This window comes from Pipra filicauda, unplaced genomic scaffold, assembly GCF_003945595.2.
Source record: "Pipra filicauda isolate LSUMZ 115617 unplaced genomic scaffold, ASM394559v2 scaffold212_size3012638_pilon, whole genome shotgun sequence".
NCBI classification, from domain to species: domain Eukaryota; kingdom Metazoa; phylum Chordata; class Aves; order Passeriformes; family Pipridae; genus Pipra; species Pipra filicauda.
In genome coordinates, this window is record NW_024104324.1 from 441,861 (window position 1) to 465,773 (window position 23,913).

At 45.9% G+C, this 23,913-nt stretch overlaps 1 protein-coding gene across 1 annotated transcript; it reads right to left on the bottom strand.

Annotated features, from left to right (window-relative positions):
- Positions 1-1,707: 1,707 nt before the first annotated feature.
- Positions 1,708-23,600, bottom strand: LBHD2 (LBH domain containing 2). The gene is made up of 5 exons (XM_027735543.2): positions 23,447-23,600; positions 14,189-14,289; positions 10,067-10,157; positions 6,089-6,305; positions 1,708-4,965 (listed from the first exon to the last, which is right to left on the bottom strand). Exons 3-5 carry the CDS (start codon positions 10,154-10,156, stop codon positions 4,889-4,891), a joined length of 384 nt encoding a protein of 127 aa, XP_027591344.2. The 5' UTR covers position 10,157; positions 14,189-14,289; positions 23,447-23,600; the 3' UTR covers positions 1,708-4,888.
- Positions 23,601-23,913: the final 313 nt, after the last annotated feature.

The following is a 23,913-nucleotide window of genomic DNA, read 5'->3' on the forward strand; positions in this document are numbered from 1 at the left end:
ATTTTCCAGAACTGGGTGAATTTAAACTATGGAGACTTACTGTCTCTGAAACAAAAGCCATAATATGTGTTCAAAGACAGAGGAGAGAAGGGTGTCTTGCATTAAATTGTGGTGGAAGCAGTGCATATGACATGAGCTTTTATAACATAAACGTGAGGGATGTGCTGTTTGTTATGGGAATCATGGCTCCCTGTGGCTGTCAGGGATCACCTTTCTCCCAAAAGAATTCACAAAAATACTGGATTTGGAAAAAACTAAAAAGATGATAAAAACACAAATTAGGATTGATTTAATTTAGACGTGACATTTTTCAGTTTAACATCATAAAAAAGTTAGTTTCATCTCTTACTGGTGGTTTAAATAAAAGCTAATTCCACTGAAAACATTACTCGCTTCTTTAGACAGAAGCATCAAGCAGAATACATCTAAAAGAAAAATTACTAAGCAGATGTCTGATTAAAAATAAATGAAAATGTCTCAAGTCAATGGAATAACCTGAGGATCCAGTGAATATAAGTTTAAAATACAAATGTTAGGAGTAAGACAACAGTGTTCCCACACTCATCCTGTTTAATTAATTACAGATAAACTCCCTATGCTCATCCTATTCAATTAATTACAGATAAACTCCCCCTGCCTTCTGACTCAAGGAAAGAGAACAGCCAGGACTCAGCAAGGATCTCACAGCAACATAAAATAGGCACCAGTTGAAATTGCATCCTCTGGAGCCATCAGGTAGCACCTGTTGCATCCTTGTGTGGCTGAACACCATACACCACACAGGAAAACCACAGGGGGAAGGGACAATTCCTACGGAGGTGAGGAGAAGGCAGTGTCGGTCCCTTTGTCATCCCACCCTCAGAGTAACGTGTGCCTGGACACGACATTTTCCATGCGTGGTGCATGGAAACTCCAGTACTGAGTGACACTAAGCATCAGGTTTGCAAGCCCCACGGTGCCAAAGCTGGGCTCACTGCCTCCAGCCTGGGATACAGCCAATTTCCCTTGCTGTGCCACCACTGCCCATCAGGCACAGCCCCACAGCGGCAGAGAACTGGCTTTGACCCCAAGCAATGCATTTTCCTATGCTGACTTACCCATCTCAGCGAGCAGCAGCAGCTGCTTTTGAAGGGGTAAGTGAGATGCAGCCTCACCCTCCAGTTATCTGATCTTTTGCTTTTTGGTAACTTGACATTTGGGGAAAAAAATCAGTTGTTCAGCAGCAAGCTATCTCTGCCTCTCATCTTCTCTGCCACATGACCCTGCTCCCTTTGCACAGGGTATAGGTTTCCAGTAATGTGAGTTCCTGCTGGGCTCTACAATAGCCTTTCCAGAAAATGTTAAAAATGTGCATTGCATTAAAAGGTGAATGAAGATGAGCCAACTGGCTTGCTGCTAGCACAGCAAGGCAGGGTACCACCAGGGTGAGCAGGGCAGAGAGGAAATCCCAAAACAGAAGCAAGGGGTGTTGAGCTGCCTGGTCTAGGAAGGGCACAAAGGAAAGAGACGGTGATGGCAACTGCCATTGGTGTAAACCTGAATTTATCTGTGTAGGAGCATGTGCTTGGAGGGCCTGGGTGAGTATTTACATGTCACAGGATGAAGGCAATCTTAGAGTGGGCTTCGTTCCCTGTACTGGTGGTAGGACACGCCCCACCACAAATAACCCTTTGCATTTTTAAACCAAGAAACTGTGGATACAACCTCTTCTTCCAATCGGTTCAGTATAGGCATTTAATAGGCTAAATGGTGTAATACATCTACAGGACATACATTAGTCAAGTATTATGTACAGGTGGCATTTTACAAAATTAGAAAGAACTGAAATAGAGCAAAATCCAACAATGTCTTACTCCATAAAACTTCCTTTCTGCACTACATGAAGTATTCTACAAGCCAGACTAGAAAAATATGACTGAATGTTTTTTTTCTTTTTAGTTTCTACAAAGCTTTTAATCCAGAAAAAAATACAAAACAACTATTGAGTTTATTAGAGAGACAACACTTGCACACAGACAAAGTAAGTGGACATTCATAGACCTGCAAGTTCAATAAATAGGGCTTGTTTGTATAAAACAATTTTCTCTCTATCTTGCTCTCCTGTTTTAGGGCCTCTGGCCCATGTTCAGAAAAATAAAAATGGGAGGAGGAGTTTGGCTTTGCGTGGATGTTAAACTGAGGCCACACAGCTTTAGGAGAAAGCTTTAGTTTGAAGCAACCACTTCAGGTAAAATAATTCAGGGGAGAAGTGCAAAAGAGGGGAAAAGAAAAGAGAGGAGTAATTAGGCTGGAAAGAGGAAATCTGGGATTTCTATATGGGCTGTAGCTTTACACACACGGATGAAAAAAAATAGTGCTGCTTGCATGGTGTGTTTTCAGGTTGTATGTAGAATTTTGTTGTTTCTTTGGGAAACTTGTTTAGGGAAGTGCCATTGACCTCAGGTGGAAATAGGATAAGGGCCATCCAGAGCAGGAAGGGAGGGAGCGTCTGAAAGCAGATAGAGAGCACATAAAATTGAGGGAAGTGTTTCAAACAACTGTTTTTCCTTTTATAAAGCAAAAAGCAAATTAAGTGATACATCTAACGTCATTCCTCACGGAGCTGGGCAGATGCAGATTGGAAGGAAATCACAGAGCTAAAAATATGTCGTCACCGCTGTTGTTTTCTCCTCAGAGCTTTGTAAAACTTCTTGACATTCGATGCAAAAGCAACATTTAAAGAACACCTCCCATCAGCCTGGCCACCTCACCAGCACGGCTCTTCTCCTGCCCATGGTGGGTCCGAGCTGGTGACCTCCCCTCACTGCTCCACTGCTACCCCAACATGTAGCTTGAGCTTGTTCTTGCTTCATTGGCTTTGTCGGAAAACTGTCACCAGTGAAGGGCGTGATAGCAGCCAGATTTAGGAGGTGTTCTTGTAACCTTCAGTTACTCTGGTGAAATTCAGTGCTCTGATCAGAATCCCACTCACCTGACAAAATAATTCTGTGACAGTGTACTCAAGAAAGTCTACATCAAGAAGGCAAAACAAATTGTTTTATAGGTTGAGAGAGCAAAGTTTAACTTAAGTATCACATTATACTGTACTACACTGCTTATAAAAAGGGTCCTAGATCCCAAACACCCCAAAGAATGAGCTATAGTTTTGTACATAAATTAATGTTGCTTTGAAGTAAAATAGTCTCTTCCCTTTGTATTAAACATTCATTGCACAGAATTCTTTGTGAGTAAATATATTAAATTTGGTTGCTAAGAAGTTATAAACTTATTAATACATCTGGCCAGTAAATTTTATTGACCATCACAAAATTAAAAGTTGCCATTAGAGAAAATTATTACTGGAGAAAAGAAAGTACTTGGAAGTCAGCTTAGGAGTTAATGCTGGAAGGAATCCTGTTATTTCATTCCATCTACAGCAAGCGGCTTCTTCTGGATGCAACATTAATTGGAAGTACAGACCCCATCCAGCCCTGCAGAGATGGAGAAAGCCAACCTCACAGCTTACGAGACACTCATCACCAACACAGTTAAGTCCCTCTGAGTACACACATTCTCTACCCCCACCAGCACCATCCCAAAGGGTTTTGAGCTGAGATAGATACTTCTCCTGGGACACTGGGAGGGAGTCTCTTGGAGGTTCCCGTGCAGAAAGGGGTTCACATCTGTCAAAATGACCCCCAAATTCCCAAGGAAAATCCACTGGAGGCCAGAGGTGTCCAGAGACAGCTTGTCCTACTGTGAGCTCTGGGCTCCAGGAGGTGACTATGCATCCAAAGCCAAGGGGGCTGTGAGGGCACCCCTTGGCACATGTGCTCCCGCCAGCAGTGCCACTGGGGCAGGAGGGAGGCAGGTGTTTGTCCCACCACCGCAGCTCTCCTCCACCCTCTCCCACTGCAGGTGGCTCAGGGGGAAACCTGAAGCCAGACAAAATGAAGGACAGGTTTGGGATGTGCTAGGGAGCTCCTACCACCTACCCCCTACCGCTGCCCAGCTTGGGCCAGGGGAGGAACAGATGCATCTCTGCACTTGGGTTATACACCAAACATACCAAAGAAGAAATGTCACAACAATTTCTATTAACAAGGTGGGACAAAACCAGCCCTGGGGGGAGCAGGAACCATCTCATTGGCTTTAAGGGAGGGAAGTGCTCCCCACCTGGCCTGAAGCGTGCACGAACAGAACGATCCACCCAACCAAGCCCACCCCAGACAGCCCCACTCCACAAACACCAGTGACTAGCTCATTGTTTCATCAATGTACAGAGAGAAAGCGCTTCCAAAAGGCATCAGCCTTACTGAAAAGGCAGCTAAGGAAAGGCTGGTTCATCCAAATTTGCACAGGTTAGCCAAAGGGAGAGAACTGCTCTGGGCTGCCCTGGGGAGGCAGCCAGGAGGCAAACCTTGCCCTTGCGTCTCTATACAAAAGTTACAAAATCAACTGGTGACATTATATTACATCTATTGTCCATAATATCACAGTGCTAGTTTTAAATGGCTAAAAAAAAAAAGAAAGGTTTTAGATTTAAGACATCCTTCCTGCAGAAACGCAACACCTTTGTCCTGCTGTTGATATCTGAAAGCAGCCTTTCTTGAAAAAGGTACAACCAATGCAATGCACTAATTGAAATGAGGAGCATCTTTTCCTTGACAGTCTCATATTTCCTAACACATCCCACTGCTTCCCAAGGGAAAATTAAACAAATAGTATGAATCCCAGCCTGAAAATCAAAATGTTAAAAGAACAGTTCTAAAGCCCAGACGCTTCTTTAGGTACTAACTAAATAAAACCCTTGCAGATTTAAATACAGATTACTTTGACATGTCTTCAGAGTGTGTTAGCTTTCCAACAACATTCACAATGAAGTTTCACTTCTGAGGCCATGGAGTTCCTATTCATGCTCTTCAGTTCTGCTTTCCAGGGTATCTGTACTGTCTTCCACTTCTTGAGCTGGGTGTGCTAAAGTATCTGCAAAGAAATGGCTCGTCAGTATTTCCCCAGATAGGTCCAACCTTTGTTTGATTCCCTGCTCCACCCAGCAGTTGATTCATTAGGGTGATTAGATCTGATACAAGCATTTTTCTCTGCTTGCAAACTAGTAGTTAAACCTGGAGTAGGGAATTCTGAGTGCATCACAGTCTGACTTTACAGAAAACTTGAGACCTCAGGTCAGATATTAGTGAGGTGAGGTGATCCCTATGGATAGCCACTGCCACAGGAACACTACCTGCTGTCTGAAATCTGCTCAGACTGTCATAATGAGTCTAACATCAATGCACAAAAACAACACAGAGGCCACAGTGTGCAACCTGGAGGTCAGAAATAGATTTGGTTCATATTTCTACCTGAGTGATCAAACTCTGTGGTTGTCACCACCCAGAAACGCCAACTGGAGTAGCAGGTGATTTTACACTTCAAGACCATTTGTCAACACCCCTTTGAAGGGAAGTGAAGGTGCATCTTGCACCCCATCTCCTGGCTGCTGTGTCTGGGTGTTTGGGTGGTAAATGCTGGTACACTGAAATGGAAACCGGGTCACTTTTCAAGAGGAAAGGATAGCGGCTGAGATGAAAAAAAAAAAAAGGAAACAAATAGATCAGATCCACACTGGAGCACTCCCTGTGCAAGCTACAGTCCAACAAACTCTTATCTTTAGCCATATTTACCATTGACATATTTACAGTGACACTGCTAGTCATAGCTACGTGTCTATGAGCTCCTGCTGCACTAACACACTCCTTAGACATCACAATGCTTTGAAAATGTGCAGCTGCTAAACACTTTGCTTCTAGGATAGGAGACAGGGAGGTAGATACATGCTGTTGACCAGGATTTCTGTTTCTGAGCGTGAACTGCTAACACACAGTGAACTGTCTGTTGGCCGTGAAAGTGGCTGAGGTGGATGAAAACACCATGTGCTTAAAAGCTACAAGGAAATTTTCAGTCCACAGGGCTCCTTCTCCAGTGCAGGTATTTCTGGACATCTTCAACTACCTGCAGTTCTTTGGTTCACTGTTAACTTCAGGGCACGGCATGGTCTGAAACAGCTATTTTCCTATGGGGAACAAGGATGAAAATTACTCATTCAGACCTTCCAGATCCATCTGCTGCTGCTGCTGCTGCTGCTGCTGCTGCTGGACACAGACTCTTTGATCACCATGAAGACCCTTGTCCTCTGTTGATTTCAGGTCCTCAGGAGGCCAGCGCAGCTCCCCGCTCTCCACCTCCCCGGACTCAGTCGGCTCCACCACGATCGAAGGCAGTCTTTTGGACAGCTTGGGGTACTTCTCACGTGAGTCTGGGAAGGCCTGGGGAGACATTGGGAGACATCAAAGCCTTGCCCAGGGATGCATATTCAGAACAAGCCGAGTACATCCTTTCTGCATTTGACATGCACTCACATGTCCCTTAAAAAATCCTCTTCAAACTGGTGCAGGGGAACAGTCCTGCACAGGGAGGATTTCAAAAGCAGTTGAACCCAGATCCTTGCTGGACAAGCATGCATGCAGAAAGGCTATAGATCTCATCATACTCTCCCCTGTACATTCTGTCCCTTCCTGAGCAAAGAACACACTTTGCTTGTCAGTGTGTCAAGCAGACAATTGCCTTGTGTGATCCGATGTGAGTAGTAAAAATGGAGACTTTGGAGACAAAATTTTTTATGCTGCCAAACACTCATGTTTCAGTTCTGATGGGTTTTTAGGACACAGAAGTCATTGCTATAATGCTAATCTAAATGGCTGCTGCAGCCCTTCTGGCTGCTGTCCTTTCACTTTGATATGATATTCATGTTTTCTTGCAGTGACAGTTTATTAAGAAGCCACCATTCTGTAGAGCTATTTTCTGTAATGTGAAACACTGTATTTTATGATGCATTCATGCAAAACAGGGAGCCCCAGAGATGATTTTTACACAGAGAATGGTGCCAGCTGTTTATTTTCATATGTCACATTGAAGCTGCAGGTCAAACTACACCGTGGTTAGAGCTTGAAGCTGAACTAGGTCTTTTTACTGAAGGAGGTTGTAACACGTAAAAGTGCTTTCCTGTTTTCAACATCGCTGGATCACTTAAATCTCTCAGGGTACTTTGTTTTGAATTGGGTTTTTCCTGGGTTTTTTTGAGGAAAAATCATTCCAGCCCCTCCAGGACATTTCCGTAAGAAACTCTGTTGTTGCTTCACTGAAACCTTATCTCCTGGATTCTCAAACTTCTGTATACCTTAGCTAACAAGCTGCACATCTCTCAGTGCTAGTTGAGTTTTATTTTTATTTTATTTATTTTATTTTATTTGTAACAGTAAAATCAAGATACATGCAAGGGGATCAAACTAGCACTTGGGAGCAAGAACAATCCCAGTTTAACTTCAGATGCTGCCACAGGTTTGCTGTGTGCTGGTGGGAGCCTCCCCACACACCTGCAACATATTCACCACTGAATCTGGGTCTCTGGTTAGACCAAACACTGCTGGTTATGTGAGCCAGTCTCAGCACAGCTCCCGCTATGAGCACAGGCAGAAACATGCAGATATTCCCTAACCACCACAAGAGTGGGCACATCCCCTAGGACACCGACAGGGATCTGGGGATGTCATAACCCACTGGAGGTGTTTGCTCCATGGTTTTTGAAACCTTCCTTCATCTCAGCAGCTGCACTCCCTAAGAGCCTGGGGTTTAGCTGTCCCACTTAGCACCAGAGCTGGCATGGGGAGGCAAGCCCTTGGGAGGGGCTGTGCTTCTAGGAAGAAGCAAGCACAGTTTTAATACTGTTGGGATGTCTGTATCTGACTTCTGGAGATGCAGAAGGACAACAAACCTTATCCTCGCACCCTCACTCCCCATGGTAGCATTGTGAGGATTCATGACTTTTTGCAAATCCATACGAAGGTGAGAAATGTTGTGTATTACTGTTAGTGTTGCAAAGTGAGATACAATTAGGAAGAAATTTCTTTTGTGAGAAAGCCCCTTCAGTACAACTAGATCAAGTGAATCACCAAAGGTAAACCTTTCTGATACCTCCCTGAGCTGCACTCACAGGGTATAACTCATCCTGACCAAGCAATGCCACTCATGCTGCCTATTAGAAAAGTTCCTCCCAACTTCCTATTATACAGCCTCCTCCTGACCTGTTTGTAATTTGAAAAGACATTTCCATGGCAGCTGTCTTGACTGGAAGGAATTTTTAATAAGTGTCTAATACAATCCTGCTATTTCCAAATATGAGACAAGGTAAAATCTCCGTGGCCAGGACAGGACCAGAGATGCCCCTTGGGACCAGTGCACTGCTCTGCAGAACCACAGAGCCCAGATCCCTGAGCCTCACAGCTCAGCTGGCAGAAAATAACCATAAAATTAGGGGCAAATTGCTGAATTTCCTCCCATGGCTGCACATGCAGGTGACAGTGACCTCTTCCCCTGCCTGCTGCACAGCCTGTTCTGGAGGCAGAGGGCTGCATGACAGCCACCCCATCCCCAAGCCTGCTGGTAAACCCTGGTTTTCATCCAGATGAAAATTCTGCTTTTTCATCTGCTTTCTGAAGCCTGAGGAAATGAAATAGAAAGATCTAAAAATGTGCTGAGAGCCGATTACTACGGCTGCAACAAAATTTAGGAAAGGCACCTGTGCGGCCTCAGCCTGACTATTTTTGTTTGTGTCATCCTTATATGGTCTTTCCTCACACCAATCACATAATGTTTTTTTCCAGCAGAGCCCAGTATTTACCATGTCCCTCCAGGAATGAGTCAGGACTGGCAGGAAGCAGAGCTGCCTGTCGGGCCTCACTGTGTTTTTCTGCGGAAGCTGGAGTGTATGATGAGTGGGCAGGAGACTGCAGGAAAAGAAGGACTGGTCTCCTGGACAAAGTGCTTGGAAGTTGCTGGAAGAAGCCTGCTTTTCCCACTGAGTCACTGACTTTGCACTACATCTCATTTCTATTTGATTTTTTTTGCCTTAGGTGGCCACCACTGAAGTGTGGATGGTAGCACCTTCTTCCAGAGGTGAAAGGTAAAGGGAGCTGGGGGAAAAACTCTGGAGCATATGATCAGAGACACCATAGAACAGCCCTGAACACATAGGTGGAGCCAGGGTTGGGAGAAAGTTTGGGCAGCATACACTAACACAACAGTGAAAACCTGGAACTCGGTGAAAATGTGCTCCTTAAGTGAGCAGCATTTATCCTGTGCAGTTGCTGAGGGATGGGAAAGCCTTTGGTACGCTCTTTAATTGCACGAAGGCTTTCATTACATGCACAAGTGATCCAAGTGGAATTTGCAAAATTTCAGTTCTGACTTCCTTGGCTTTCAAATCCTTGATTTCCACCTGGAACAGGCTGCTCCTAGAGTAGTTTTCTGAGTCTGCTTTCAATGTTACACCTTGTGTAGAGGAGCAACTCAGGTCCAACCAGAACCCATTTAGGTGGTTTGTCCCTGATACTGACACAGAATCATGAGCACAACCACAGAGAGCAAATTGGGACATGGGGGCTGTCACAAAAGGGGCTTGGGACATCGTGATCCACCCTGCTGGATTGAGCACCGCGGGCAGGTACACGAGTGGGTGTCTGAGACCGCCTGGGAACAGAAAATGCTCTTGCACCTGCCAGCAAATGGCCCTGACCAATGCTGCTGCTATGATGCCACAGCCATTTATGTGAATTACACAACCATTTCAAATGGTCTCTGTCCTAAAAAGGGAGCTCCCTCTGAGCCTGAGGAAGCTCAGCTTATTACAAGGATGCTGTATAAAAGCTGGCTGTGGTACAGTACTGGCTGGATGTCTTCATTGCACAACAGTTGCTCAGATCCAAACTCTTGGTGACAAACAGCTGCTTTGCCTGCATCCCTGCAGGATCCAGGCATCGCTGTCACTGTGCCCTGCAGACCTGAGAAAACACTCTTGCCAAACTTCTACCTTTTAATAATAAAACCTAAGTGGGATCAAACATGTATTTCAGGGCTTGTTTTTCTGGCAGCTGTTCTTTACAATTCAACATCTACCTCTATGACAGTTATTGGTTGCATTAAATTGGTTTTGATAAGCAACTCGGGTACTTTCCAGTTCTGCTAAAGTTACCTGGCTTGAAGGGCCTCCTTCTTCCTCAGGAGTCTGGCTGAGTGCGAATTCCTCCATCACTGGTTCTCGTGTGTTCATCACCTCTGTCATGCTGTGAATATTAAAATGGAATGGGAATACTCAGCTCATGTACCATGGGACAGCAGAGAAGACCCCAACAGAGTCCCGGAGTCAACAGCTGGAAAGTGGGAGTCCTCCAATTTTATTAGTACCCAGTTTATTACTGATAGATGAGCTCAGAAATTGCATCTGTTGACAAAAAAACTTACTGGTGGAAATATCAGCCTTGAATTAAATTCTTATTCTGATTCTTCATAATATCTTCAATATTTGCTCTTCCCAGATGTCTATTCCATTTAGTCATGAGCCAGCACTTCTTTTTAAACTGTTAATTCCAGACAACCCAGCTGTATTGGTGTCTAAGGACCAGATTTTCAATAGTCTTTACTCGCCTGACTGTTCAGAGAGGTGTTGAGTGGGATTTTCAAATGCATCAAGGAATGTTTGGCACCTAAATCTCATTAAAATCAGGGACTTAGGAATCGAAGCTGCTTATGTGCCCACTAGGCATTCTCCTGTGCCATTTGGCACCCAAGGCACTACAGTGCTGGCCCTTGAGCTTGCCTTGTTCTGCTGGGCCTTGCAGCACTCCAGAGCAGAGGGACAAGAACCGGCTGCAGCCCTCGCTGCAGGGAGCTCAGCCCAGCCCGTGCATGGGTAGCTGCACATCTCTATGGCATTAGGATTTTCCTCACATTGCAATTTATAGCTACAGCATTCTACCGGAAAATTTGAGGATGCCTGAGAACTCCAGAGTGCATATTAAGTGCGTAGGAGCAAACAGAGCCTGACCCACTCTGACCTAGAGACTGAAAGGGCCACGTTCATTTTAAATGTGAATATATCAGCCCTGGATAGATTTGGCACCGGGCTTTCACTCTCTTTAGTTGGCATTCATCAGGTAGAGCAGTTAGTGGCTGCTGGAGCCTCCTGCAGCACGCAGAATGTAGGCATCATCAATTACACCGCCCTGCCACCTGCCACAGCAAACACCCCTTTAGGCACGACTAAATGCTGCCATTAATTCTGGTCCCGCTTCACACACAAAAGCCTTCTTTGTAAAGGCTGCTCATACTGAGAAATGCCAACTACAACATCTTAAGGATAACTTGTTTCAGGCTTACATTACCAATTATTCCACAAAACTAAATTTTACAATATCTGCAATTACTACAAAACCCTTCACAATGACTTTAATTAGCTGTAGCACGGAGCAGCATGATAGCACAAAGACTTTAACTCCCACTGCATCGTATTTAAAAAAGAGCACGGCAGACCCAGAAGACACTCGAGCTCAGCTGTGGACCAGGACCCAAGCCCTTAGGCACCCATCAGCTTAGGGAAAAGCCCTGAAGAGACAGCCTGGGACCCAACCAACACTGAATTAATCCACACACTTCCTGGTACACAAACATGCACACAACAGGAGAGCAGAACCAGGCTCTGAAACTTCACAAAAGGCTGAACCAAACCCTGATCTGGGCACCCCCCAGCTTATGCAGCCTGAGTTTTCCCACAACCATGGCACAGTAGAAGAGGGACAGATTCTGCCTGCTAGGAAGAGATTATTGACTCCTTTGCCTTGCTTGGACCTGTACCACCCTCCAAGGACACCACAAATCACCTAATCAGTAAAATACATAGATTTTTCTGGACACATGCTTTTATTCTTGAAGCATCCAACAGGCCATACCACTGGGCACCTGTGAAAAGTAACACTGAGGGAACGGTGATCTGAAATGGGAGACCCCTTCCCAGGGCAGTGACTGTGGGGCCAGCTGTGCCAGCTGTTCTTGCCACACAGGACAGCTCTTAAAGGAATAGAGATGTGCCCTTCAACAAAAAGAAAGTAGCACTCCCTCCGATACCTCCCGCCTCTGATCATCCCTGGTGCTCATGCCGTTCTTGCCTTTTTTTTTTCATTCTGGTCCTGGTCTCTTCCTTGGTCCCAGAGGGATCCTTTTGCATCCCTCCTGATGCCCCTCCAGTGCTGCCTCTGTGAATGACCTCACTAGGCAATAGCAGGACTGTGCTCTCCCAGCCCAACTCTTTGGGAAGAGTTGGTTTGGGGGGCTTTCACACCATGTGTTGGCAGACCCAGTCATGAGCCTGGAGGAGCACTGGGCCCATCACTCTGACCATGTCCAAGATGCACACCTTTCTTTTGGCACCCTTTTTGGGGTTCAGTGCCCCATTACCAGCTGTCCTGGATTGCAGGGAAAGGGAAATGAGAAAGTGTGTGTCTAGATGGAAATAATCCTGGAGCCTTTGTGTGGGGTCGGTATTTATGAAGTGTGGGTCTTGGCAACAACAGATAAGACATGTCCCACTGCTGTGTGTCCCAAGGGTTGGTCTCTGCTAGCCAGCAGCAGACTCCAGCAGTCAGTCGTAGCTGGCTGGTTTATTTTAGCAGCCTTTCAATGCATAGCAAGGGTTTGCAATATTTTTCTGTCCTTGTTCCGTGGGACATTAGAGATATACATCCACACATGCACTGTCAAATGTGTCATATGAACTCAAAGATGTTTTTAAGACCTCACGAAATTCTATTATTGAGCAATAACAGGCTCCGTGCTTCCCTAAGACCACATTATACCCTGCAGATTATTTCTAAATGAAAAAGACAAATGATTTGGGCTAGAAAAATGGTGACAGTCCTGCAGTGTTACAGCAGATGCCTCAGTGAATCAGCTCCCAAGCTGTTGAAGCCCAGGCCATTTCACAAAATCTGTGCAACTTAAGGCTTTGATTGAATAGGACGGCAGAAGTGATTGTACTTGATGTGTTTCAGAAAAGAACATGGGGCCATACAATTGGCAAAATAATTAGGCTTTAACTGGAATAGATTAATTGTTCCCAGTCTCCACTTAGAAACACTAAAGGAATGCAGAAGAATCTATATGGGCTGTGAAAACAGTGATGCTTCTAACAAACCTAACTAGGTGTTTAACATTCAAAATAACCAATGCAAAATAATTGTGAATGCCACTGCAAATCTTTCACCTGAAACTTCAAAATCATTTGTAGAACATCACTGAACTGTTTATAAACCCACATAATCTGAAAAAAGGGGCTTGGTGCTGCTGCTTAGGGCTTTTCAAACTGTCGTAAGGTTCATGTGTAGAATTTTTTACTTTTCAGCCAGTGTTGATGGAAAAATATTAAGCCGCTTTTAGTGCTGCTTTTATGTGAAATGTACTAACATACAACAGAAAAGTGGGTGATACAAACAATTATAATAACTACAGCTCTTAAATTCGGTCTTGCATTCATTTTATGTATGATAGATGCTGGTATCACCAATGACATACAGTAGCCATAGTGATGCAAAACAAGGCAATAAATAGCATTTACAAACAAAGAATAAATTCTGTTCTGGCAGATGAGTCATCTACTCTGAACCTTAAAATTCTTGTGGCAGTGAATTAAGAGATACATTACTTCCCCTAGGTTAAATTAAGTACAAATATACCAATTAGGAGGAAAAAAAAGCAAAATCTCTTCTTGCATTTCTGTGAGAAAACTACATTTAGAGAAGACTATCTTAAATGCAAGTGCTACAGTTGCAGACCCACATTATGCTGATCTTTTTCCAGAGGCATGGAGGAAATGCAGAGCTCACTTTCTGCTGCTTGTGATGGCACTAACAAGGTCAGTAACATACAGAGCAATATACAGGCTGACAAGTGCCAAACCACCTCCCATGAGAAAGTGCTCATTTTTATTTTAGGTTTTGAACAGAGGGTAAAACTGACCTGTGAAATTCCTGGGGGCAAAGAAGTATTTGAATGAAAACCAGCTTCAGGACTCAAAGAAGTGCAGCACTTATGTGACTATTATGGAAAATAGGCAGGTTGTGTGATGCAAGCAAGGATTTCCTGAAGGAGATGGGAACTAATACATTTTATGGGACAAGCTAAGCCATGATTTGGAAGAGCTGTTACCCAAAGCAAGAGTCAGTTCTTGACATGCACCAAACTGAGGCCTGATCCTGGCCAGAGCACGAGGCTCTGTAGAGGATAAATGGCAAGTAGAGAGCAATGACAGAAGAGAGCACGTTACCTTCAATCACATCAACGGATGTTGCCTCCAAAAACTGTCCTTGCTGCAGGCGCTTGCGTCGCTGATGAAGTGTCCTGCAAACTGTCAAATCCTAAAAGTGCCTGAAAGAGACAAACACAACAGAGTCAGAGCTTGTGACCAAAGGGACAACGCTGGCAGGGACTGGTGTGAAAGAGTACTACCAAGAGCTGCAGAAACTCCTGCTGTCAAGGTCTGTATCATTTTCTATGCAAGATGGGATTTGATCTCACTAAGGACAAAGCTCAGAGAGCACTTTGCGAATTACTGAGTCAATTAATGTTCCAAACCCATTCAAAGCTCTTAGCTGAAATAGCTCGCAACCTGACTCTTTTTGTGATGCTAAACCTTATTCCTTAGAGCGAGTTACACAAAAACTGCTGAAACTGGGACACTCTGAAATTCTCCCATAAGAAATTTTAATGATAGCTGGAAAATTGGAAAATAAAAATGTATTCCCATATCTGGCAGGATCGGTTTGTTTAGTGAGACGCAGTTCAAAACATCAAAGAATAAGATTCCTGCTCAAGAAGCTACTGGTCGAGACACAAAGAAGACAACATATGCTGAAAGAAGGATACGTTAAGATTACATTACTGCATGGTTCTTTCAGAAGTCACAGGAGAACTGATTTTTTCAAAGGTCTACTCCAATTTGAAGGTAATACTTTGACTGGTATCAGGACAGGGAGCCTGCTGAGCAGAGGTGAGGATCCCACCATTTCAAACTGTGAGTCACTGATTTCTGATGACTTCTCTGTCAGAAAGCCTTAGCTGAAAAGCTTGAGGAGTTACAGTGCTGAAATATAGTCAGTATCTTGGCCAGAGATGATTTTCTGAGAAATTTGTTTAGCCCTACAGCTTTCCAAATATATATTCATGCCAGCCACAGCTATTTCCTTGGATGGGAAAAAGGTGTTTTCAGTGAAGTGAATGGCACTAGTGTATATATTTTATATCCTCCAGTGGTTTGGATTCCAGCCCAAATGATTAAACAAATCTACCTGCTCTGGAAGCCTACCAAGATTTATAACACTGGATTAACTGCACACTGACTTTATTCAAAAACAGTGAGAGACGAAAAATTGTGCATAGCATTCTGGAGTTTCTTCTCATGCCACAGGCCATGGTTATTGCAAATTAGGGAAGCAGGAAATCACTTCTCCATCCCCAGGATTAAATTCAGAAGGTTTAATTCTTGTCTGGCAATTTTCCTTTCTAACCAATGACCAAACCAACTTCAGAGAGGCTAATGTTTTGTCCCTTAAAAATTCATGACTACACTCAATGCTTGCCTCTTATGAAAATGAGAGAGCATCCGATACCATGTTTTCCAATACTCTGGGAAGAAGATTTTTATCCCACTACCCATTACAAAATCTCTGTTTTTAAACCTACAAAAATTCCGCATGAACTTGTCTACCTTCAATGTCTCCTTCAGAAAAGACTGGATGTAATAAGAACAATTATTACACTGAGTCACCTGTAAATGAGAGACAAAGGGGTGTAAGAGATTATAAACCAGGCACCACATGGCCACTGGTTGGAATCCAGGCCAGGCCACTTGTTATTTAGAGATATCTTCAGATGCCTGGTTAGTAGCATATAAGGATCCATCAGTACTGAATGAACTAAACCCACATCTGTTGCTTTCCAGTCTCAGCAAAGGACTTCTGGATTGAATTGACCCAAGCCCAATCCCCTCTCCAGTGTTTTGGGCAACTCTCTCCTATGGTGCATGCTGTGCTGGAGGGGGGACGTCAGCCCCTGGTGCTCAGCACTTGAAAGCTGTAATAAAAAGAAAAGCAATTCAGGACTGCAGCATGAAAGAAGTCCCTTATTCCAGCCCCACAGCCATATTTAAAAATAGAAAACCTTCTTCCCAGTCAAGATTGTTGTAGAGTTCATTGTTTCCAGTGTACAGAACTACCAGAATGCACTTAATCTCTGAAAACACTCACTTTACCCACCTAATAGATGTGATTACCTTCTTTGGCTGACACTAGAGGAAACATAAACTAATACCCTTCCTCCTGTGATACTGCTTAATCTTTTAAAAACAAGGCACAGCTACTGAGACCATGCAACAAATTTTACTGTAATGGAAGCAGTCTGGAAATTACTCAAGTAAAGCCTTTCTCTGCTTATCTCCTCTTGTCCCTTCTCACTTTTACGCACCTTTGCCTTCCAGCCTGGAGCCCACTTGCTCAATGCACCCTCTCCCAACCTACCTATCTTCTGCCACCAAAATAACTTGCCCTCCTTTGCCTCAGCTTGATAACCACCTTCTTCTCTGGCTCCAGGAGTACCAACACGGCTGTGTTGCCATTAACAGTGATCAAGTCAAGTCTCAGAGACCAGTGACACTGCCTGGCCACCCCTACTCTGGGCTTGCAGAGCCCTGCTATACCTCCCAGCAAAGAACAGTTGATTTAGGGACTACTCCAATGAGTTAGCCATGTCTTGCCTCTTTAGGAGCCGTAGCACCAAGCAAGGTAATCATAAGGGAACTGTTTTCATCAGTGAGACCAACCAACACTTCAGTGGTGGACCCTTTGCCCAAACCAAGGGCCCTCAGCCCATACAAAGGGATGGATTTCCACCTGTGCTGCTTGCCATGGGTCACAAACCCAGGCCCAGAAAGGTGCTCTCTGGGCTTCTCTCCCGCTTTGGAAAGCATCTGGAACACATCGCATGTTTGGAGCTTCTACATCCCAAGGACACAATCTGTCCCAGCAGCGTGGTTTCACAATGCACAGGAGAACAACTGGCACGAGAAGCAGAAGCAGGATGTTGGGCAGCAGTTCTGGCCAGCTAGGGTGTGTGGAAAGCCCAGCCCTGCTCTCTCTCCTCAGATATGCCTGGCCTTGCCATGCAGGGAGAGGACTCTACCATGCACAGCAGCAGAGGTCCCTTTCTGGGATAAATCCACTGTGAATTGCAAAGTAGATGTTTTCAAGGCAAGCATGCTTCATTGGGCAAAACAGAAATAGGAACTGGCCACAGGCTGCAATCCTGGAAGCCCACAGGTTGTCCACTTGATAAAGGAGCACTTTTCAGAGGCTCTGAGCCCCAAACCCTTCCCCAGCTGGCAGCAGCACCTCCCAAATCAGGGCACTTCTACCTAGAGATTCCTCCTACTCTGCAAGCATCACATCTTCTCCTGAGGTGCCCCAGTGTTGGAGACAATTGGGTGGCAGAGGGAGACCTGAGCTCAGGGTGCCAGTGCTGGTGCTAGATTAGCAGGGACTGCAGGCTGGCCTCTTCCTCTCCTGGGCTTCCCAAATCAATCATTCCCCCACTAAGCAGTCATGGAAATATTATGATAACATCCAAACAATACCACATTGAAGGTGCACCTTCTAAAAAGTAAGTGTAGATAGGAGGCAGAAACTGGCCTTGAACCACTGCTCCACTTGCAAATCTATCATTTTCCTGGCACGTCAGAAATGGGAGCCGTCCCCTCCTTATTTCAATGGGACAATCCCAAGGGCTTTACCAGCCCTGTACTTAAATTGTGCTGGATAGACGCCCCCCATGTGGCTCTGCTGGCTCAGCCTCATGCACAGGAGCACCACAAAGACGGAGCTCCGGGTGCTCGCCCGCGCAATCACAGCGCACACGTGGCTCCCGCTGATTCCAGATAGCGCCTCAAACAAACCGGGAGTTCAGCCTTGGGCATCCGGGCCCCCCCTCGCCTCACCCCGCCACAGCTTCTGGATAAATGCAAACTTTCTTTCATTCAAGGAGTCGAGCCTTTGTATGTGCTACAAAAAGAAACCCCTGCTATTGATTACCAGGAAAATTGGGGCAGGGCGTGCACAAGAACGGCGTTAGGCAGGAGGAGCAATGGTCTACTGCTTGCGTTCGGCAGAGTGGAAAATTTCGATGGGTCACAGTAAACCCTGCTCTGCAAGTCCCAGTAAACAAACAGGCCCAAGGAGGTTTTGCCACCCAGAAGAAGAAAGGGTTCCTTATTTGGGCCACTGCTGCAGTCAATCAGGCTGTCAGTTCAGCCGGGGTGGATGAGTGGGAGACCTAGGGCAGAGCTACAGTTGTTGTGGTGGATGAAGCCATGAAGGGTTCACGTCCATGCAAGGAAACATCAGCTGGCATTTTCTAAGGCCAGATACTTCTGTGGATCCAACTTTTCTATGTCTCAGTCTTCTGTTAGTGTCCTAGGAGGACAGAACTCTGGCTTAGACCCTTACAGGCGGCCTGGATCATCCACAGGTAGGACCATGCCCAGTACCTCTGGATGGGACAACAGCTCCAGCATCTTGGCACAACCCAAAACAAGCACTTACCTCAGTGACACTCCACAGCCTCCAGTTTCTGACTGCTACTGAGCTCAGCTTTTGGACACTGTGGATAGGAACTTGGACAGGGCCTTTGTTTCTCCTGGTTGCGCATTTGTAATGGATGCACTTTATGAAGTGTCGTGGATTCCATGGGACCAGCAAAATGTAAATCACCCCATGGACCACAGAAGATAAATGTATGAACTCCTATTTAAACCTCCCACTTCTTTTTGGATGCAAATCTCTTTCCTAAGCAACTGAGAAAAGTGCGATATGTGTCAGAGTCTGGAGATTAGAGATCTGTTCTGTTCCCTCCTTTCAGAAGCTCTTGTCTTTGGCCACCCACGCAGTACTTGAGTTCTGCTCTCCACAGGCCAAAGCTGCCTTCCTCTCCTCGGCAGCGTGTGCTCCGCAGAAGATGTCGATCTCTCTCAGGAAGCAGTGAGATGAAATGACTCTCAAAGTGGAGGAGCAGGCATTTCAGCATGAGACACAGCACGTAGTTTGGGAGAGTGAAAAGGGGTAGGAGGCTGCTATTTCCAGACCATGCTGCCTCTCACTGCTAACTTTGTGGCAAGCTGCAGTTTTTACTGTTCCTGCTCCAAAGAAGTTACTGGGGTAAATATCACCCTGGGGAATTTCTCAAACACTCATCTGTGGACTACCAACAGTACAAAACACAGGCTTTCAAAGGGCCAGTGCTGGTAGATGACTCTAACTCAGCCTCCTCGACTCCTGGTGTTGCACAGTGAGGCATTAGGGAGCCGCTGTTCTTTGTATGTCCTCAGCTCTTGTAGCGCCATGACTACACACAAACCTCAATTTCCAGTTTGCTGTAGTTGTCCAAGTTCCTACCGGCCCTCTTGGCAAAAAGGAGCTAAAAACTTGAAATGTAAATGGTCAAAGAAGAATTAAAAGGAACTAAAATGTGTCTGTGTTCAACTATCACAATTTTTAAAGCAATCTCATGATTTGGGAGATGATTCGACTCAAAGCTTTCTCAAATCATGTTTGCAATGCTGCTTGCTACGGGTGCTGCCTTGGTGGATTCTTCTTTTTTTCTTTTCTTTTTTCTTGCCTGCTTTAAAGAGGTTCATTTATTTCAGCTCTTTGATCTCAGCACTAAACTACCTGGGCTTCCTCATGGAAGATGCCACAAGGGATAGGTACGGCAGGGGAGAAGAGGGGGGCAGCCAGCCAGGATGCTCGGAGATAGGGAAGGGGAGCAGACAGCCAGGAAGAATGTGTAGAGCAGCGGAGGGAGGAAGAAGCAGAGCAGATGGGAAGAATGACTAAGCCAGCTCCTCTGAATGCTGGTAGACCTCGATATCGTGGAAATCTCCACAGAGCCTTCATGGAGCCGTGTGCCAAGAGAAAGTTTGAATTTATTTTTCTAACATCAGATTCAGCAGCTAATTGATGTGAGAGGACCTCATTAAGAAAACAGCCCCATCAAAATTAGAGATAAGCCTCAACAAGCTGTTAAATGTTTTTAGATGTATCTCTTCTGGTACTTGCTGTGCAAATACTCTCTCATCTGAGAACCTGCTTTTGGTATTGGAAATGCCTGTGCCGAGCAGAGCGATTCTGAGCTCTGCTCACACAGTGAACCTTGTGTTGGCTTTAATTTCTCAAAACAATCTTACAAAGCCAGCACCTTACATGTTACTCTACCATCCCTTCTAACTCAGAGCAATCATTACTAAAGAGTCTCAGAAAGAAATGATTTTGTTTCTGAGATCTTCTCTGAAAGATGTCATTTCTCTCATCCCTCATATTTCACACCACAATTGTCCCTCACCTTGCAGCACCCATGGGAACTGGTGGCAGATGAAAACTGGCTTCCTGTGCTTCTTTCTACTATTCCCTAGGTATGTCTGGATAGTCCTGAATTCATGCCACAGTCCCATGAGCAGATGAGAGGGGAAAAAACATCTCAGAGCATCAACACAGAGTACTTGATTCTTAGATTGAAATGTCATGGGAAATGGATTGCGAAATGTCTGATGTCTTTCTGGCACTGTGAAAGAATACTTTAAGTAGTCTATCACTGGGCTCATTTCTAGGTAAAGGAGTAGGATAAGAGGTTAAGTGCAGTCAGATAGAACAGTATTTACTTAAAAGATAAATTAATTCTCTCCTTATAACTCTGTGGAAATTAGAATACGGTGCTATCAGTGCTGTAACATGATACAATATCAAGCATTTCTAGAGAAGTTAGAAAAGCAAATGAAGTAAAAGTGTTAAGATAAAAAAAAAAAAAAAAAACCAAAACCAGCAAACAAGAACCTACCAGACACTCCTAAGAGAACAAAGACAATGACAATGAAGTGACTATTTATATTGCCTCTTGGCAATTAACAGCACAACCGCAGGTGTCATGATATCACAGCCTAACACCAAATATGCAGCTGTTTTTTCTCCAGGAATTAAAACTCTGTCACCCAAATTGAATTTCCAAGCATGGGAAGTTGCCCCAGCCCAAGGTGGAAGATATGAGAACACTGTGTCCTATCACAGTAGGAATGGGCAAGATGGAGGATGAGGACAACACACAGCTAAAAATAAAGGAATTATTAAAAAAATTAAAATTCAGGGGGTTTGTTAATGAGTCATTAACACTGAAAGCAGATAAGCATTAACAAGGCTACGAGTCTTCCTGCCAACCAATTAACATTCACCTTCTGGATCTAGAGGTTTCCTAAATATTTGCACAGAGGCAGTTTATGCATGTGCATGTCAGAGACAGAACTCAGCTGAAAATTCAGGTCACATCTTACACAAGTTGCAGTGGTCTCAGCAAAGAAGCTGGACTTGGACTATTTTCTCCTAGTCCCATGGGGATACGGGCACTACGAGGTGAAACGCTGTGGGATCAATCAATGAATCCTGATGAGAAAAGAGGACTGTCCTGCTGGACCACAGCTTCTTCCAGCACTGGTATGTGCTTTGCAGAGGACATGCTCTCTTCAAACAATGAAGGAGAGGTGGTCCCAGCCCCTGTGGACTTGCAATCAAAGAGGGAGAAAGGCTGAAACGAGATTTTAAGGACCTGTTGGTATCAATCAGTCTACTTCATTGTACCTGAACATTATTGGCTGGCAGCTCTCCTGGGGTTTGCAACAAAGCCTTCCCTTGAAGACTGAAAATGCAGGAAATTGATTATTTTACAGAATTTTCCAGAAAAAGTACACATTTGAGGAGCAAAGGAACGGGCTATTGCTGAGGCAGATGCTAGTTTCCTTGAAGGCAGAGCTCTTCCTGCCTTGCATGACATAGGATCTGTCCCAGATCAAGACTTCTCTGACAGACCTCTCATGCATAGAAGTGGTTAAACGGGCTCAAACACAGGGACATAATTTCAGAAATGAGAAAGAAGGAACAATTTCAGCCTGTGACACGGTGGGGTTGGTACCTGATCTATGGAAAAGCCTGTTGCTTAATACAAAGAGATCATTGTGAGAAGGGAGGGAAAGTAGTGACTAAATTTGCACATTCATTTCTTCTGCTAAAGTAACGTACCAAAGACGTTGGAGGAAATTCCACCTGATTGACAAATTGTCAAGCTAGATCGGGAAAGCAAGGAAACTGGGTCAAGTCATTCCCTGTTTGCTTGTTTTCTCCCTGTAATCATAATGTTGACTCTGAAAACATGTTTTTAAAATGGAATATTAATTATCGAAATCCCGAGCTGTGAGCTGGATTTTTTTCTGGGCACAAAATTTGTTGCTCATTAAAACTAAGAGATGGAAAACACTGGCTTGAGCCTGGTTGTGTGTAGGTAGATTTTACTGTTTCACCTTCCTTTACATAAGGAGGTATTGTGCAGCAAGCCAGGCTACAGGGCAGGTGTGAACACCAGCTCTGGGCTCTTCAGTAAGATGTGAACCTTTAGCCAGGAGGGTTTCCATTGCTGTATTGACTGTACAACTGCAGTAAGGATCTCAGTCAGGAAAAGACTAATGGAAACAAATTTCTCTCTGTGTATTGCTTATTGTGGCTGGAGGGGTTAATGCTACATCCAGGCTAACCCAACTCCCCTCCACGACTGTAGCCATATTCAGAGATCTACAAACACGGCTCTGTCCCAGATGAAAAGAAAATTTTTGTGGTATGTTCATTTGGCATCTGGAAAATACTCACACCCCTTGCTCAGAGTGAAACATAGTCCTCATTTACAGAGCAAAGTAGGTTCTTTCATTCTCTAAAAGTAGTCCGATGTGTGGTATTTGCTACCTGATGGGAAATGCTGGATTTCAGTTTTCAGTTCAGCTCGGCTGCAAGCAAAAGCATCATTGTCTTAAACTTGCGCTTTGTTAGCCGCTTCCTCGCCTCAAAAGTTGCCTTGGAAAAAAAACCCGGCATAAACGAATAGATGAGGCGATCGCAGCCCACAAACCAACAACTCCCTCAGCGCTGCGCTCATTCATCAGGATTCCTTCACGCAGCCCTTTCGGTTGAGTGATGATGATTTTTTTTAACGAGAACCCTTTTTTTTTTTTTTTCAGTGAATTCTCTTTAACACCCTTTGCTCGAAAAAAACCCAAGCATCCGGAGAAACAAGCCGCGGCAGAGGCGCGCGTTCTCCCTCTCCTTCCCCCATAACTCCCCGGAGCCGGGCGTGGGACTGACACCCTTCTCCCCGCTCCGAGCTCCCGCTCCCGGCTGCCGACCCGACCCGACGCGACACGACACGACACAACCCGCACCGCACGGACCCGCAGCGGGACGGCGCTCCGGGGGCTTCCGTGCCCCGCCGCCTCCCCGCACCGCACGGACCTGACCCGCACCGACCCGACCCATCGCCGCAGCGCCCGGCTCCGCCACGGGCGGCCCGGCCCCCGCGGGGCTGCGAGCGGGGCACTCACAGGTGGCAGCTCTCCCCCTCTCCGCACCCCTCCGATCCCGGCGGAGACCCCCCGCCCCGCGTCCCGGCTCACCGGCGGGGCAGGCGAGGCGAGGCGGCAGCCGCCCGCCGCCCATGCACGGCGGCAGAGGGGAGCCGGCAGCTCCGTCAGCGCGTCCGCATCCTCCCGGGCCGGGCGCTGGCACCGCCGCCGCGGCACCTCCCCGCCCGCAGACCGGCCCCGCCGCCGCCAGCGCGGGGAAACCACTCCCCCGGCAGCGCCGGCGGGGCGGTGCAGCCACGGCCCCCGGCTCGGCTTGGCTTGGCTCGGCTCGGCTCGGCTCGGCTCGGCCGCCCGGCGGGGAGGGGGCGCCGGAGGCCCCCGCGGTCCCCGCGCTTTCTGCGGACACGCGTGGAACCGCACGGCTCACCCAGCCCCGACCCCCGCGCGGTGCCGGCTCCGCACAGCGTGGGACAGAGGTCCCGCAGGGGGTCACTCCCCGGAGTAGTTCCCTCTCCCCCCGTTCTTTGCTCACGGGCGTGGGGGTGACGCGGGGCTCC

What these genes read in the sequence shown, in the direction of transcription:
- LBHD2 (XM_027735543.2), bottom strand. Translation starts at nt 10,156, where the DNA reads ATGACAGAGGTGATGAACACACGAGAACCAGTGATGGAGGAATTCGCA. An exon ending in AAGGAGGCCCTTCAAGCCAG is followed by an intron (nt 6,306 to 10,066) that starts GTAACTTTAGCA and finishes ATGTCTCCCCAG; the next exon opens with GCCTTCCCAGACTCACGTGA. An exon ending in GCAGCAGATGGATCTGGAAG is followed by an intron (nt 4,966 to 6,088) that starts GTCTGAATGAGT and finishes ATTTCTTTGCAG; the next exon opens with ATACTTTAGCACACCCAGCT.